We start from the raw sequence: 17,605 nt of genomic DNA, 5'->3' as shown, positions 1-17,605 counted from the left end.
TATGGTACTATCCAAAATTGCAATCGGAAAGCTCTGGCAAGACAAATCTTGGGATTTAAGTGTGCCATTGTGCACCCCCCCACTTACTTAAGATACTATCCAGTTGTACTTTAGAAAAATACTGTTTACCCATTGACATGTTGGTGTTGTCTTTTATTCTTTGGAACTTTATTTTGGCATCTATACAGTTATTGGATATTAATGAAGTCATGATTATCATAATAATTTTGGGAGAGCCACATCATCCCGATTTTATAATGATAATTGTATCAAAATTATATATGTGAACTTAATAGAGAAAATTAACATCATGTTGTAATTAATTCATAAATTTAATTTGTCAATCCCCACATGGACCTTTTTATTTTTATGACTTAATTAAAATAAGATAGTAAATTTAACATTGAAAATAAAATTTCTCTTAGGCTCATAGGTACAGAAAATTTTATTTATTAATGCTAAATGTATTATTCTTATTAATAAAGAGTAAATTTAATGTGTAATGCAACCTTTGCCCACAGGTAGGTTGAAATTTACTATTAAATTAACATTGATTAATTTAAATAAAGTTATTTCATAGCATTAAAGTATTTTCTTTGGTTATTACAGCTATTTCTTCAGCTTTAATGGATGAAACTTTTCATATTCCAATGCTTAATGATAACAATTTTACTGACCGGAAAGAAAATTTATTTTTTACATTGGGGCGTTTTGAGCTTGACTTGGCGCTCCATGTGGACGAACCACCCGCCCTCACGGAGAAAAGTACGCCACAAGAGATTGCTAAACATGAATAGTGGGAGCGATCAAATCGCTTAAGTCTAATGTTCATGAAATCTCATGTCTCTAAAGGCATTAGGGGTTCCATCCCTTAATGCACTAAGACTAAGGCATTCATTAAGGTGGTGTTTGGCAACCGGGTTGTGCACACCTAGACACCGTGCAATTTCGGTAATGGTGCCTTCCAACACGTGACCCATCAAACCCAATTTCTAAAATTACATTTTTACCCATTTATTTTCTTTTCCAGCGCACGGACTCAATCTCCCTCACGGAGTCTTCTCCAAAGCCAACCTTTGCTCCCTCTCTCTCACTCCCACACCCACATTGGCCTTAAGCCCCATTAGTGTCTCCAACAATAGCACACAAGACCTCCTCAAACGACCCACATCCCATTCCTTATTGCCCTTTACACTATAAAACGCTTCTATGGCGTCCACGACCATCGCCGCCGGGTCTGGCGCACACCACACTGCACCAGGTAGCTCAACTATTATCGCCACCTTCTCATTTGGGTGCTCTAATACGTACTTCCTCAACCCCTTCCCGTCCATGCTCTCACAAAAAGCCCTCAACTCGGTCCTCGGCGGGGTCACCGAATCCGAACCCACATCACCACTTGGGTCAACCCGGATTTAGGTCATTTGGGTCTCCGAAATTGATGAAGAAGAAGGATCTTCTAGATTGGTTCGGGCGTTCTGACCTGTTGACGCACATGGATCAATTTTGGAAGTTAACTGAGTCGACACAGTGCAGTGGGTCTGAGTTTGTTTTTCCAACTCGAGCGATTCCAGGAGGTGAAATCGTTCAATGAGCAAGTTCTGTAGGGCAGTGAAGTAAGTGTCGAGGTCGGACCACTTGAGAGAGAAGGAGGCGAGGACTGGGGAATGGGATTGCAACTCGTCGAAGGCCTTCTTGAGGTCCTCTTTCTTCGCGGCTGTGCGTTCAAGAGCCGCCGAGATCGTTTCCAGTGTCTCTATGATAAACAGGATTTACCGGGGGAGACTGGGATTCACGGCGTGTCTTCGATTAAAGAAGAAAAGCCAAACCCAACGGAGAAGAAATGGATGAAATTGCGGTCTTTCTGAGAAAGCGAGTTTTAAGGCTGGGGATTTTCAAGGAAAAAAACTGAAAAGGTGTGAAGAGAAAGACAAGGACAATATGGTCAAATTTCCCTAATCCAAAGTTTGCTGGTCAACATTGGCAACCGGTCAAATGGTGAACAGTGTCTAGGCACAACCCTGTTGCCAAACGAACCTAAAGGCAGTTGAGGAACAATTTGTGAGTTCCGACAAGGCCTTAGCCAGCACCTTAATGAAGAAGCTATCAAGCGAGGCCTTTGATAATTCCAGAAGTGTGCATGAGCACATTATGGAAATGAGGGACATGGCAGCTCAACTCAAGTCCCTAGAGGTTGATATATCTGAGTCATTCTTGGTTCATTTCATACTGAATTCTCTCCCCTCTGAGTATGTTCCTTTTAAAATATCCTATAACACACATAAGGATAAATGGTCAGTAAATGAACTTCTGACCATGTGTGTTCAAGAGGAGGAGAGGTTAAAACAGGAGAAGCCAGAAGGTATTCACATGGCTATTCATGCTAAGGGAAAGACCAGGAGAGGCAAGTATGCCCAGAAATTCAAAAAGGAGAACAAGGTGCCAATCAAGAAAAATGGCAAGAAGGATAGTTGTTTCTTCTGCAAGAAAGAAGGGCATATGAAGAAAGATTGCTAAAAGTATATAAAGTGGCTTGAAAGAAAAGGTAATCTTATATCTCTAGTGTGTCATGAATTTTTTTTTGTTGAGGCTCCTAATAATACATGGTGGATTGATTCGGGTTCTACAATCCATATTTTCAACTCAATGCAGGGTTTTCTCACAACAAGGAAGCCAGCAAGCAAAGAACAACGTGTCTATTCAAGAAATAAATTGTTTTCACAAGTAGAAGCTGTTGAGACTTTTAGAATAATTTTGAATCAGGATAAGTTTTAGATCTTGAAAATGTATTTTTTATTCCAGAATTTTCTAGAAATTTAATTTATGTTTCCAAATTGGATGTTGTTGGTTTTATTTTTTGGTTTATCAATTCAACTTTTAGGATTTTTAAAGGTGAACAATTGATTGGTGGTGGAACAAAAATTGATAGTTTATTCAAAATTGATTTAGATCCTAACTTTGAAAACAACTATTTATCATTGCATACTAATGTTGGCATAAAGAGGAGTCTAATGGAACAAAACTCCGCTTTGTTATGGCACAGGAGATAAGGACATATCTTCATAGAGAGAATCAAAAGGTTAGCGAATGATGGAGTTTTAAAAACTCTTGACTTTACAAACCTTGGTTCTTGTGTGGATTGCATAAAGAGAAAGCAAACTACCAAGACCACTAAAGGTGTCAAAAGGAGTTCTGAGATTCTTGAGATCATACATACTGATATCTGTAGACCTTTTCCTACTCCTTGCCTAAATGGTCAAAGATATTTCATATCTTTCATTGATGACCATACAAGGTTTATGTATCTCTATCTTCTAAATGATAAGGTTGAAGCATTAAATGCTTTCAAGACCTATAAGATAGAAGTAGAGAAAAGAAAGGAAAAGAAAATTAAGATCATAAGATCTGATAGAGGCAGAGAGTACTATGGTAGGTACACAGAAAAGGGACAAATGATAGGTCCATTTGCAAAATTCCTTGAAGAGGAAGGTATTGTAGCTCAATACACGATGCTTGGCACACCGCAACAAAATGATGTAGCAAAAAGAAGGAATCGCACACTTATGGACATGGTTAGGAGCATGCTTAGTAATTCCGATCTTCCTTTATTTTTATAGAGTGAAGCCTTAAAAACTGTTGTGTATGTTTTAAACAGGATTCCATCCAAGGCTGTCCCTAAGACACCTTTTGAATTATGGAATGGTTGGAAACTAAGTTTAAATCATTTACACATATAGGGATGTCATGCTGAAGTGAGGATTTACAATCCAAATCTGAAGAAATTAGACCCAAGGACAACCAACAGATTTTTCTGGGCTATGCAGTTAACTCCAAGGGATTTAAGTTTTACTGTCCTTCGCATAGTCCTAGAATTGTTGAGTCTATAAATACAAAATTTATAGAGGATGTTGAACCTAGTGGGAGTGCTCATCCTCAAATGGTTGAATTAGAGGAAGAACGAGAGTTGACTGAAGCTCTTCACATGAAGGACGTTTGATTGTGCTTAGGGAAAATCAAAATGATTGCCTTGAACCATAATCAATTCAGAACAGCCAACTCATGAGGAACAAGTTTTGAATGAGCCTACTCAACCTCCTCCAAATGCGGAGGAAGTAGGATTAAGAAGATCCTCTAGAATAAGCAGACCAACAATCCCTAGTGATTATATTGTATACCTCCAAAAGTCTAATTTTAACGTTGGGCCTAAAGATGATCCAAAATCGTTCTCACAAGCCATGAGTGGAGATAACTCCACATTTTGGTTCAATGCCATGAAGGAAGAGATGGAATCCATGGCTAAAAATCAAGTCTGGGATCTCGTTGACTTACCAAAGGGAACTATAGCCGTAGGATGCAAATGGGTTTACAAAACCAAAACGAATGCTTTTGGTGTTGTTGAACGATATAAAGCTAGACTTGTGGCCAAGGGCTTTACTCAGAAGGAAGGCATTGATTATCATGAAACATTTTCTCCAGTATCAAAGAAAGATTCATTTAGAATAATCATAGCATTAGTAGCTCATTTTGATCTAGAGCTACATCAAATGGATGTGAAAACATCAATTCTAAATGGGGATCTTGAAGAAGAGGTATACATGAAACAACTTGAAGTATTTAATGATAACAATCAGAAGGCTTGCAAATTAAGAAAATTTATTTATGGGCTAAAACAAGCCTCCCGTCAATGGTATATCAAATTTCACAAAGTTATTACCTCATATGGTTTTATTGAGAACTTTATTGATCAATGCATATACCTTAAGGTCAGTGGGAGTACAGTTATTTTCTTAGTCCTATATGTAGATGATATTTTGCTTGCAAGTAATGATTTAGGTTTGCTACAAGAAACCAAACAGTTCCTCTTTCAAAACTTTAAAATGAAGGATTTGGGTAAAGTCTCATATGTCATTGGCATAGAGATTCACAGAGACAGAAAATAAAAAATATTAAAATTGCCTCAGAAGGCTTACATTGAAAAGGTTTTAGAGAGATTCAAAGTGAAGAACTGTTCAACTTCTGTAGCACCTATCATTAAAGGAGATAAATTCAGTAAAAATCAGTGTCCTTAGAGTGCATTGGAACAAGAGCAGATGAAAAGTATCCCATATGCATCTACAGTTGGTAGCCTATTATATGCATAGGTCTGTACTAGACCTGACATTACAATGGCAGTTGGAATGCTGGGTCGATATCAAAGCAACCTAGGATTGGAATATTGGAAAGCTGTAAAGAAAGTCGTGCGGTATTTGCAAGGAACCAAGGATTACAGTCTGACATACAGACACACTGACCATTTGGAGGTGGTTGGATATTTAAATTCAAATTTTGCTGGATGTGTAGATAGCACGAAGTCTACTTCAGGATATATCTTTCTTCTTACTAGAGGGGCTATATCTTGGAGAAGCAGCAAGCAGACTATAGTTGCTACATCTACAATGGATGCAGAATTTATTACATGCTATGAAGCCACTACACAGGCATTATGGTTGAGAAATTTTGTTGGTGATCTCAAGATTTTCGATTCTATAGCGAGACCAATCAAGATCTTCTGGGATAATCGTTCTGCCATTTTCTTCTCTAAGAATAGTAAAAGTGGAAGCAGAAGTAAACATATTGACACCAAGTACCTTCGTGTGGATTCATTCAATACTAGTTAACTACTCTTGCAAACACGTTAGGTTTTCTTTCTTTTCTCTCTAGCGCCGTCAGAGAGCAAGAAAGGAAAAAAAGACTGAGGAGGAGGGAAGAAAAGCCTGAGCATATCAGGAAAAAAAACTTGATATGCTCATCCAAAAATCACAACTCCAGCCTAACTTCCGACGCTCCTCCGCCCCCTCCGAGCCAAGACAATGGTTTTTTTGTTCGGATTTGTCATGGGTCTCCGATCTGGTTTCTTTGAAGCTCGATTTGTCATCCTCCGGCAGCGCCGCTTCTCCACCTTCGTCTCCGGCATCATCTCTTCCTGCTGCTGCCTTTCGCTCAACCTTCCGGCCACCTCGAGCCTCTGCGACTCCTCCATCTCCGCTTCTGTTGTTGCTGATTTCCGGATTTGGAGATTTTTTCCTGCTTTTTAATTTTATGCTCTGCCTTGTGTGGCTTTTGTTGGGCTTGTATTTTCTGTTGCTTATGTTTTTTGTGTTTGTTTTCGAATTTGTGCTGGTTACTCTCTGTGCTTCAGTCCCTTCAACGGACTACAACAATGCCCCTTTTTGCTTTTATCACCTTCCGGTGGTCGTTGCTGGTTCATTCTGGGGGCTCAGATTTTGTCTGTGCCCCTTTAGCTTCTGTTACCGCCATATGCGACCCTTTGAGAAGACCGGATCACTTGTTTGACCCATTTCCTACCTTTTGTAATTATTATTGCACTGTTTTAGTTTGTTTGAGGTTTGTTGTTGGGGAGCCCACCCCTTTTTCGTTGTTAAGATCTCCCACTTCTTCTTCCTTTCCAATCAAAAGTGGTAAAGATCCTCTCATGTAGCCCTTTCCTTATTTGCTTAGGAAAAAAAAAAAAAAAAAAAAGAGGGTACCTTCGTGTGAGAGAGAACATCAAAAGGAATGAAGTATTCATTGAGCATACCAATACTGAACTAATGATTGTGGATCCCGTGACTAAAGGTTTACCAGTAAAGCAGTTTAACAGTCATGTGGAGCATATGAGGCTCATTGATTCATTTTATACTTAGTTCTTTCTAATCAGTCTATAGACATCATAACATTTTAATAAAGTTTTGTGCACATTTATTACCTCATCTATGGGATAAAAATGAAGTTTGGACCCGAATGACTTATAGGATGTTCATTCATAAAGTACATTATCCATAAAGTACTAATTTATGGAGATATTGCATATTGTGATGCATGGAAGGGGCGACTTATCATATAAAAGCTTTACCACCATGATTCGTGTGTAGTATTCCTTGAGTGAGTGGGAGGATTCCATGAATTGTAGGATTCCATGAATGGTTGGAATAAATAAAGTAATGGCTATATCATAGAACCGAACACCATAAGGAATTTACATGTCATAAGGGCCAAGTGGGAGGATGTAAGAAATTTCATTTAAGGTATATCCCTTATGTCACATATATAAAATATGTATAATTACGGTGTTCAGTGATTTATTCTAATTAAAGCTTATTCTATAAAATCAAATATTTTGAATTAAATTGTTGATTTAATTCTTGTGGAAACAAATATTTGAATTCATTACTGATTTTATTTTGTGGAATCAATAAGTTGTATTGATTATTTATTTCATTTTTATTTCTTGATGGGAGGAATAATTAAAGTAACAGCTCTAATTGAAGGTCCTTGACCTACCTATAAATAAGGCAATAAGGCATGTGTATTCCATCAATTGACACTCATTGGTAGACATATGTCAGAAGAACCTATATATATATATATATATATATATATATATATATTGGCTTTCTAGTTTTGGTTGCTGTAAAGTTGTTCTTCAATTTGTTTGAGCAAAGCAATGGCCGGAAGTACTTATATATTAAATTATTTTCGCTGCTAGTTTTATTGTTAATTAACATTTAATATATATAGAATTCTTACACCTTCTTTCTTGAGATTTACCAAGAGATTTAAGTGGTCGGAGGCTTGTGTTATTTAGCAGTTGGTGGTTGCTATCAAACCAGTAGTAGCTTCAAGTCATTTTCAGTTTTTCACCAAGTAGACATAAAATAACCTCTTCTAGAACAAGCTTTGTTAATAGTTACTCTAAATTACATCATCAGTAATGTTTTCATTGATCCAATAATTAGATATATGCTTATGAGTCGGTCAAGAGCAGGATTTGAAAGAAAGAAATTCTATTCTCGCATGCCAAATAAGAATCGGTACACGAACTAACCCCTCCTTAAAGGGTTCCTAGTCATTAAAAAAAAAAAAAAAACTACTGAGCATCATCTTCCAAATACTTAACCAAAAGATGCAGAGAAGATCACGATGCTGACGAGATTGTTGTCCCACATGGAAAAGAAGCAAGGAGAAGAAGGCTGAGGTGCTACTATATAAAGAGAAACACGAGCCACGTAGAAGATACTTACCTGGACAGGGTCTATGGGTAATCAAGAAGGCCCATGGCCTAGGCCTGTGACTTCCATTGCACTCTGGAAGACTGCTTGCCTAAGGTCTGCCCACGTGGCAGAGCCTAAGTCATAATTTGTGGTTGTTGGGGCCTGCGTTCGCGCGGCCCCCGTTCCAAAACAAGCCAAATATTTTGGGCTTTAACACATTTTTTTGGGGGTCTTTTGAGTAATTTTGGGTTCTTCAATCTTTAGTGAAATGGGTGGTTCTTGCAGGACAATGGAGGCATGAAATTCATCTGAATCTATTTATTTCTTATATGAAGGCATGAAATTGAGAAAAAAACATGAAAGACAATATTTCTCTTTTATTATTGAATCGATACACAAAATCATGCCATTTTGGAAACCTTTTTCTATCAAATTATAGAATTTCTAAATTTTTATAGGACCCTTTGGAATTCCTCCCAAAGCCTGTTAGAATAATTTTTTTTTTCTTTATTTTATGGATTGTGTCCTTTCTTTAGCCCTCTAAAAGCAGCCCATTTGTTAAGAAATGTGACATATCCCAGAATTAGCTTGGGCCAAAAGGTACTGTGGGTCTCTGTCGAGTGTCCCTTAATCTCTCTTCTAGTTCTAGATCTTTTTGTCCCTTTAACTCCCAACCAACTGACCAAAAGAGTAGGTAAAAAAAATAAAAAAAAAAAAAAAAAAAAAAAAAACTGACCAAAAGAGAAAGACTTATGAAGCCCTATTATATTCATCATACATGGCTGTTTTTTTTAATTATTATTGGTTGTTGACCAAACAATGGTTCCAATTACGCTCTTGACCGAGTCATAAGCATCTAATAATTGGATCAATGAAAACATTGCGATTTTCAAAGCTTGTTCTAGAAGAGATTATTTAATGTGTACTTGGAGAAAATGGAATGAAGCTACAATTGTGATGGCAAACAACAACAGCCTCTTAAATTTCTTGGTATCTCAAAGAGACGTGTTATACATTCTTCTATAGTATTTATTTATTATTATTTTTTTCTTCTCAAAATTATTATTGAATCTGTGAGGCTAAGGAAGAAGTGGCTTAGATCCAAACCAAAACCAAATATATCCGTTTTATTATCTAGAAACTTAGACCTTCTCCCCGATTGTGGGAACCGGAAAGGACCCACTTGTAGTTGTGTTTTTTTATATGTATGTATTGTATTTTTGTTTATGTTTCCTTCTATTTGTTTTTCATCTATTTTTAAAAAATAATTATGTTGCCATATGGAGCACCAAAGGAAGCATTTTTCAGCACAAAGAAGTGCTACACATTCTCCTCTTATTATGCTTTTATTTTTTATTTTTTAAAATTGTTATTAAACTTGCGGACTTTTTTTTTTGTCTTTTCTTCTCGAAGCACCTTGTTTTTCTTTGGACTGCTTACCACCAACTGAAGTAGAAGTAGCCCACAATGTCGGTGACTATAGAAAAAGAGAGCAGCCGGGCAGTCCAGGCCATTGACTTGTAGCATTTACTTTAGAGTAAGAAAACTACTTGCAAAAGCCAAAAAAAAAAAGATTTGTATGCAAACAAAAAGGACAAATGGAGTAGCCTTGCACCATGCAAGAACAAACAAGTCCTTATTTGGATGAACTCAATCAATGGGCTATACCCATATATTAACAAAATATTCGATAGAAAAATCATATTAATTGAACGGTTGATATAGTTTGGTTTATCTTAAGATATCCTAACATCCTGATATGAAAAATGCTACGGTTTTTTTGGATGTTCTTTTGGTCCTACGTAGAGGTGGCAAAACGGGTTGACAGGTCAACCCGTTTAAGACTCGTGACCCGTTTAAGGTAAACTCAAACATGACCCGTTTAGCTAACGGGTCGGCTCCACCAAACTCGGACATGACATGACAATTTCATGGGTCATCCAACACGACCTGCCTAACCCGTTTTAGCTTAGAAAGTGATTTTTTTTAAAAAAATAAATAAAAGTGATGAGTCGGGTCATAAACGGGTCAATTGACCCATTTATGACCCAAATCCATCAAGGATAAACCAAAAAAAAAAAAAAAACTAAATGGGTGTAACAGGTCACCAACGAGTGGCTCACGGGTTGACCTGTTAAGAAAAACATAACGGGTCATAAACGGGTTGACCCATTTATGACCCAAACTTATTTAGGGTAAACCCAAACCTGCTAATTTCGTGTCGTATTTGTGTCGGATTGTCGAGTCGTGTCAAAATTACCAACTTTAGTTCAACGTGCACATTATTTTCTAAAAAAAAAAAACTTATTCCACCTATCCCTAAGAAAAAAAAAAAAAAAGCAAAAAATAATATTCACATAGCATTCATTATATAATAACATCTCTACCTAAAATTTAATAGGTTGAAAATCTAGAATAGGATCCTCGTTAAATTATTTTATGATTCAATTTTTTTTTTTTTTTAAATGGATATGATTTTGATAAAATTTGTCAAACTCTAATCAAGTTTAAGGTGACTTTGAGGTGTATACCTCAAAGTCACGTTAAACTCGATCTCCCACTTCGATCGTGCTTTTTCATAGTGACCCACAATACAAAATAAAAAATATTAATAAAAGCAATAAATTAGAAATAATTACGTGGAGGCCCGCCCATTAACTTTATTTATACAAAGTGTCGTGTGGTGGAGAGAGTCGGTTGGTTGAGCACGGAAGCGTCAAGCCGCCGAAGCTGACTTGATGTGTCTAATTACGAGGTCGAGAAACCACGTGGTTAGTAGGTTGTTAGGATAGTGCGAACCAGAGATTCGACAACTCGCACGCGCCTCATCACGCCCTTCAGAGAAGATTGCCTCCTCTAATCATTTGAAGTCTCTAATCCCAAGACCCACCGTGTGAAACATTTTCAATTTTCCACCGCTCTGTTGCCCGGCCACAGGCAGGTGGGCCGTGGCCCACAGTATGCATTATGTGCAAGAAATAAACAAATTTTAGAATTACCTTCTAGAATTTTTCCCACATTTCCTTCTTTAAATTTTGAGATTACCATATTTTATTGCATAAATTGTGTGTTTCCAAGGGGTAAGTCAATTGTCTGGAGACCACATCTCATGAAACGGAAGTCATTAGTTTAAATATCTTATTATGGACATGTAAAAGAAAAAAAAAAAAGAATAATTAATTATCAAATATTTTAGAAAAGTGAAGCTCATGGTATTTGTTTGTAATGGACAACGTTTTTCTCTAAAATGGGGTGAAAGAATTTTTTTTTATTATCAAATTTATAAAATCATTACAGGTCTTTTAATACATGAGAAACTTATATATATATATAAAATTTTCAACATCTTTATCTCTTCGTTGGAGTCCTTCTGTGGTGGTTGAACCAATAAAAAAATTTCTTCTTTCATTGATCAACAATGGTCTTTTAATTTTGTTAGAAAGGTTCAAATCAACAAAACTGATCTTAACAGATCCATTCAAATACTGTTAGATGTAATCAAGATTAATGGTATCATTTTCTACTCTAGCGGGTTTAGATACATTCTCCAAAAGCCATTTGTTAGGAAGATCAATTTCATCCAAGCGAATCATTTTAGGAGTACGTATATTTTATATATATAATACTTTTTATGAAGATAATATGCAAAAAAAAAAGAAAGGAAACTTATTGGTCTATGGTTAGGACAAAGTTTTTCTCGAAATTTAAAAGTGAGAGTAAAAATTAAAAGTGAAAGTAAAAATTACATGTTTTAAGGACAAATATCGATTTAACAGGCTAAATTAAAAAATTTCTTAAAAAAAATAATCAGAAAAGCAAGTAGGGTCTCAACTCTCCTCCTAATATTATTCTTGTCTTCTTTATTTCTTTCTTTTCCATTTTATTTTTTATTTTTTGGTTCATCTTTCCCAGGAGAGGACAAATAACTCATTCTGTCAATTATTGGAGAGCAAGCATGGTTAGGAGTTCGTAGGAAATTGCAGGCTGGCATGAGTCTTTTGGTTTTCTTTGATAAAATCTGAGTTCCATTTCTGGGTACTGTTTCCTCCTCTTTGCTGCCACAAATGATCAAGTGTAGAGGGAACTATTTGCTGTGAGAAAAGAATAAATCCCGAAAGCAAAGGATAATGAGCATGACATATATTTCATTCTTTCCCTGCAAATGTATGCTGCATTCTTGAGAAGCTGCAATTGGGAAGAGAAAGTAAACATATATGGATTCAATTGCTTAAAGGGAACCGCCCATCACCCTCATTTTTTATTCCTCTATGTTACAGAACACAAAAATCTAGAGGCTTTTTATCACTGATATCTACAAATAACCTCAGCTCTCATCTATTATTACACAATAATGCTATGTTACACCTCGCAGGACAATGGAGATCATGACCAAAACCTTAAAGGTCTGGACTTGTTTTCTCAGTACCCTTCACTTCATTTCTCTTACTAGCACCATCTTTGCCAATGGCGATTCCGACCAATTTATATGGCGCGGCTTCCTCAAGCATTTGGACTACGGTTCTCATCGTTGGCCTAAGTGCCGGAAGTGCTGCTGTGCAGAGAATTGCAATTTTCAGTACCTTGATTGCATCTTCCTTGAAAGCCTCTGGAATTCTTGAGTCCACCACACTTAGTATGCTCTCTCTGTCCTTCAACTTGCTGCAAATCCAACTCACTATGTCCTTGTTCTCCCCGTACTCCGGCTCGATCGGTTTTTTTCCGGTCACTAGCTCCATCAGCACAACACCAAAACTATACACATCACTCTTCTCATTTACTTTGTATGTATACCCATATTCTGCAGTATCAACAAATTCAAAGAAAAATTCATTAACTTTATCAAAGAATCAAAGAAAAAAGACAAAGTAAGGAATCTGATAATTCACTAACCAGGAGCAATATAGCCGTGTGTTCCAGCAATGACATGGGTGGAATCTCTGCCGCCATTGGCCTGAACAATCTTAGCAAGCCCAAAATCAGCAATCCTTGGCTTCAAAAACTCATCCAGCAAAATATTACTGGACTTGACATCCCGGTGAATCACCGGCCTCTCATACCCATGATGCAAATACTCCAACCCTTTGGCTCCTCCCACCGCAATCTCATGCCTCGTCTCCCAATCGAGCTCCGTCTTCCGGCACGAATGCAGCTGATCCCACAAGCTCCCATTCGGTAAAAACTCATACACCAACAAGCTCGAGTCCTCGCTGGTGATGCTGCAATACAGTTTCACCACATTCACATGCCTTATGGAGCTCAGAGTCTGCACCTCGGAATCAAATTCCTTGGACTTCCCGCCGCGCTTTCCGAGCATCGGCACGGTGGTGCTCCGGCCAGTACCTCTGGAATCAGCGTTCCATATGTGCTTCACAGCAAGCTCTTTACCGTTAGCGAGCACCACCTTGTACACGTTGCCAGAACCACCTTTTCCAATCAGATTCTCTTGCTTGACAGCATCAAGAATCTCATCCTCCGTGAAGCTCAACACGTGGTAGGACTTCACGTCCCAAGATTCATCCTTCAACGAACGGCTATGATTCTTTTCCCTCTTCTTTAAGTAGAAAGAGTACACCAGAGACGCAATCAATAAAGCAGTACCCACTGCGAAGCAAATGATGAGTGTACGGACTTCCCTGGACATGCCTGAAGCCGAAGGACAACGAGGGAATACGGAGCCGATGATTGAGCTGCATAGGCCTGGATTTGCAGCGAAGCTGCCGTTATACGCTGCGAGTGACAGAGATTGCGGCACGGGACCGGTCAACCTGTTGTGAGACAGATCCAGAAGGCTTAGTCGAAGAGACGAAAAAGTCCCCGGAATTTCACCGGAAAGTTGGTTGTTGGAGAGATTCAGAGCATTAAGAGTCGGTAGAGATCCCAAAGAGGATGGGATTTGACCCGAAAGCGAATTGTTAGCCATGTTTATGTCGGTGAGAGAAACGCCGGTGCTTAACGTATCTGGTATCGAACCAGAGAACTTGTTGTTTTGTAGATGAAGGCTGTTGAGTTGCTTCAATTCACCAACACCGGAAGGGATATTTCCCGAGAACTGATTGTCGTTCAGTTGAATCGATACCAGCGAGGTAGCGCCCGAGATCTCGGCCGGTAATTCACCCGATAAGCGATTGCCTCCGACTAACAACTGCCCAAGAGACTTGGCGTTCTTGATATCGGAGGTAATCGGGCCTTGGATATTATTCGACGAGATATCGAATATGTTCACGTTGGGTAAACCCCAGATTCCGGTGGGAACGGTACCGGAGAGCAAGTTATTGGGGACTCTGAAACGAAGCAGAGTCGAACAATTGGCGTAGTTGGCCGGAATTTCGCCGGTGAATCTGTTGTTAAGCAGCAAAAGCTTCTTCATAGTACCTTGTTTGCACATATCTGGTGGGATTGAACCGGTCAATAAGTTATCGGACACGTCGATGAAATTGAATTCCGCCCAAGATCCAAGCTTCTGAGGCAGAGGACCCGTCAACCTGTTCGAGTACAGAGAGAGGTTCACCAGCTTCTTGAATTCGCCCAACTCGGCAGGAACCTGCCCAGAAAGATTGTTAACATACAGTTGCAGATCAACCAGGTTGGTCAAGTACCTCAGCTCCGACATATCGCCTTCGAGATAGTTCGTAGAAGCATCAAACATCTCGAGCTTGGTGAGGTTTCTAAAACTCGCAGGAAGTTTTCCTGTGAAGGAGTTGTTGTAGAGCTCGAGCTGCCATAGGTTCACGAGGTTCCCAATCTCTTCTGGAATCTCACCGGTCATGTAATTGTCGGAAAATTCCAAGTTGATTAGCTTCGTGAGTTTTCCAATCCCAGCTGGGATTGGTCCTTGGATGTTGCAATTCGAGAGGTAAAGCCAATCCAGCTTGGTGAGTTGAACGACGACACTTGGAATTGGACTGGGATTGAAAGGGTTGTCTCCGAGGCTCAGCCTAATGAGACCTGTCATGTTTCGGAGTGAATCCCACGGAAAATTTCCCGAGAATCCACTGTTGTTGAGGTGCAGATACTGTAATCCGGTGAGAGTGGATATGTCTGGAACAGAGCCATTGAAGAAATTGTTTGCCAAGTCCAAATATTGCAATTTCACGCAGTTTTTCAGGTCCTCTGTGATTGGACCGTGCAAGTGGTTGGACCCCAAGGAGAGCCTTTCCAGCGATTGGAGCTGGCATATGGAATCCAGAGGAACAGTCCCCGTCAAGTTTTTGTTCGAAAGCTCGATTTCTGTGACCAAATTGTTCGAGTCGCAGGTGATTCCAGCGAAATTGCACGGACTGGAGGAGGATTCCCATGAACTGAAAACGTCTGTGGTTGAGCCCTGAAGCGAAGATTTGAGTCTCGTGAGAATTTGGAGCTCGTCGGATTTGACGCCGGAGAGAAGGGAGAGGAAGAAGCAGAGGATATAGAAAGAATGATAGAGGTGTGGCCGGGAAGTGTGTGGCGGCGACATGTCGTGTCGCGGACGGAATGGCAGAGACTTTTGGGAAAAACTAGAGAGAAGATTTGGAAGCTAAGAGTGAGGATAGTGCCATTTTAATTACCTTCTCGAATCAATGTAGAAACCTCTCGTCACTTTATTCACAACGGTTAGTACGGCTGCATCATGAGAACCGTTGCTTTTCAATTTTCTGTTATAATTCCATGAGGTTTATTTATGAATTATGATTGTTAATTAACGTATTTTGCAAACCTACATTATTTTAAGAGAATTACTTTCTCAAAAAACAGGAAAAAAAGAAAAAGAAAAGAGAATTACATTTATATTAATCAACATATATATCTTCTCCGCTAATTTTTCTGTTATTAGCAGGAAAAAAAAAATATATATTCACAGGAGGCCAAGTTTTGTGTTCATAACTTAACAAAATGGACCGACGAGGATTTTCTATAATTTCTTAAATGACATAATTTAGACTATTTTTAAGCATCGAAATACTTGAAAAATACTATCTATTAAAAAGGTGACATGTAATACGTCTGGAATGTAATACGTCATACGTCATTTTTTACGCTTGTAACCTCGTAACTTCGGCTATAATTGCTGTAGAACTTTGCTATGGGTTGTTTGAGTTTTATGCTCGTTTATCAATGAATAAAATTGAACTGTTTTTTTTAAGAAAAAAAAAGGTGGCATGTTATCGAGGTACCTAAAAAGAATTTTCTTCTCAAAATGCTTCCTCTTCATTTTTGCATAAAATCAAAAGACAATTTTTTACTTAAAGCTTTTTTACAACACGGATGGTAAGAACCTCATAAAAATATACTCAATTTTCAATTAAAACATACCACATTTTCAATAGGTGGCATTTTTTAAACATTTTGAAGCCTAGAAACTGACCAAAATTGTTTAATTTGAGAATCTACGACTATGACTTAAAATTGTAAGAAATCTTAATCTAAAATTAACTGCTATATATATATATAAATTCAAAGCGCTTTGAATTTTTTTTTTTAAGGAAAAAATCAACTTCACCCCCTAAAGTTTTAGGAATTTTTCAATTTGAACCCCAAAGTTTAAAAATTGGCAATATACCCCCCTAATGTTTCAAAAATTTTTAATTTAAACCTTCCGTTACTAATTTCCGTCAAATTGAATGGAAATCTCTAAAATTACATCATTACCCTCAGGCTTTTTAAAAAAAAATTCCGTCCAATTTAACAGAAATTAGTAACGAAAGGTTTAAATTGAAATTTTTTGAAACATTGGGGGGTACATTGCCAATTTTTAAACTTTGGGGTTCAAATTGAAAAACTCCTAAAACTTCAGGGGTAAAATGATTTTTTTCATTTTTTTTAAAGAAACTTAGACCTATGGTGGGAACTAGGAAGGACCCACTTGTAGTTTTTTTTTATTTAATATATATATATATATATATATATTGTAGTTTTGTTTATGCTTCCTTATACTTGTTTTTCATCTATTTTAAAAAAGAAGTATGTTACCATATGGAGCACCAAATGATGCAACGACCTTTTCTTCTTTCTTTTCTTTAATTTTCTTCTGGAAGCACCCTGTTTTTCGTTTTTCCCACCGATTTTTTTCATCACGAGCTATAAGGAAGTAGGCCACCATGTCAGTGTGATTATACAAAAAGAGAGCCGCCCCGAAGGCCATTGACTTGTAACAGTTACTTTAAATAGACCAAGAAAACGATTTGCAAAAGCCAACAAAAATAAAAATAAAATAAAAAAAGATTTTGTGTCGTGAACAAAATGGACAAATGGAGTAGCCTTGCAGCATGAAACAACAAACAAGTCCTTGTTTGGATGAACTCAATTACGCTGCAAAAGAACCCACGGGCCTAAGGGATAAGAGAAAATACAACTATTTATGGGAAAATATTAATTTAATTACTACATATATTCTTAAGATTCACAAATATTCGTTCAACAACCTCAATCAATGGGCTATGATGCCTATACCCATATTATATTAACAAAATATTCGAAAGAAAAATCATATTAATTGAATGGTTGATATAGTTTGGTTTATGTTAGGTTATCCTAATATACTCATATTCATATAATCCTATCTCCATCTAAAATTAATAGGTTGAAAGTCCAGAATAAGA

At 37.7% G+C, this 17,605-nt stretch overlaps 1 protein-coding gene and 1 non-coding gene across 2 annotated transcripts; one reads left to right on the top strand and one right to left on the bottom strand.

Moving 5' to 3' along the window:
- The first annotated feature begins 8,052 nt into the window (after positions 1 to 8,052).
- LOC132185995 (U1 spliceosomal RNA) lies at positions 8,053 to 8,213 on the top strand. Its single transcript, XR_009440679.1, has one exon. It is a non-coding gene; the product is annotated as a U1 spliceosomal RNA (small nuclear RNA).
- Positions 8,214 to 12,135: 3,922 nt separating this feature from the next.
- LOC132184113 (receptor-like protein kinase 7) lies at positions 12,136 to 15,657 on the bottom strand. The gene is made up of 2 exons (XM_059597618.1): positions 12,921 to 15,657; positions 12,136 to 12,828 (listed from the first exon to the last, which is right to left on the bottom strand). Exons 1-2 carry the CDS (start codon positions 15,481 to 15,483, stop codon positions 12,428 to 12,430), a joined length of 2,964 nt encoding a protein of 987 aa, XP_059453601.1. The 5' UTR covers positions 15,484 to 15,657; the 3' UTR covers positions 12,136 to 12,427.
- Between the last annotated feature and the right edge of the window lie 1,948 nt (positions 15,658 to 17,605).

The sequence above is a fragment of the Corylus avellana genome, chromosome ca6 (assembly GCF_901000735.1).
Source record: "Corylus avellana chromosome ca6, CavTom2PMs-1.0".
Lineage (NCBI taxonomy): Eukaryota > Viridiplantae > Streptophyta > Magnoliopsida > Fagales > Betulaceae > Corylus > Corylus avellana.
Note: the sequence above shows the minus strand (reverse complement) of the source record. Positions and strands in the feature narration are given on the sequence as shown.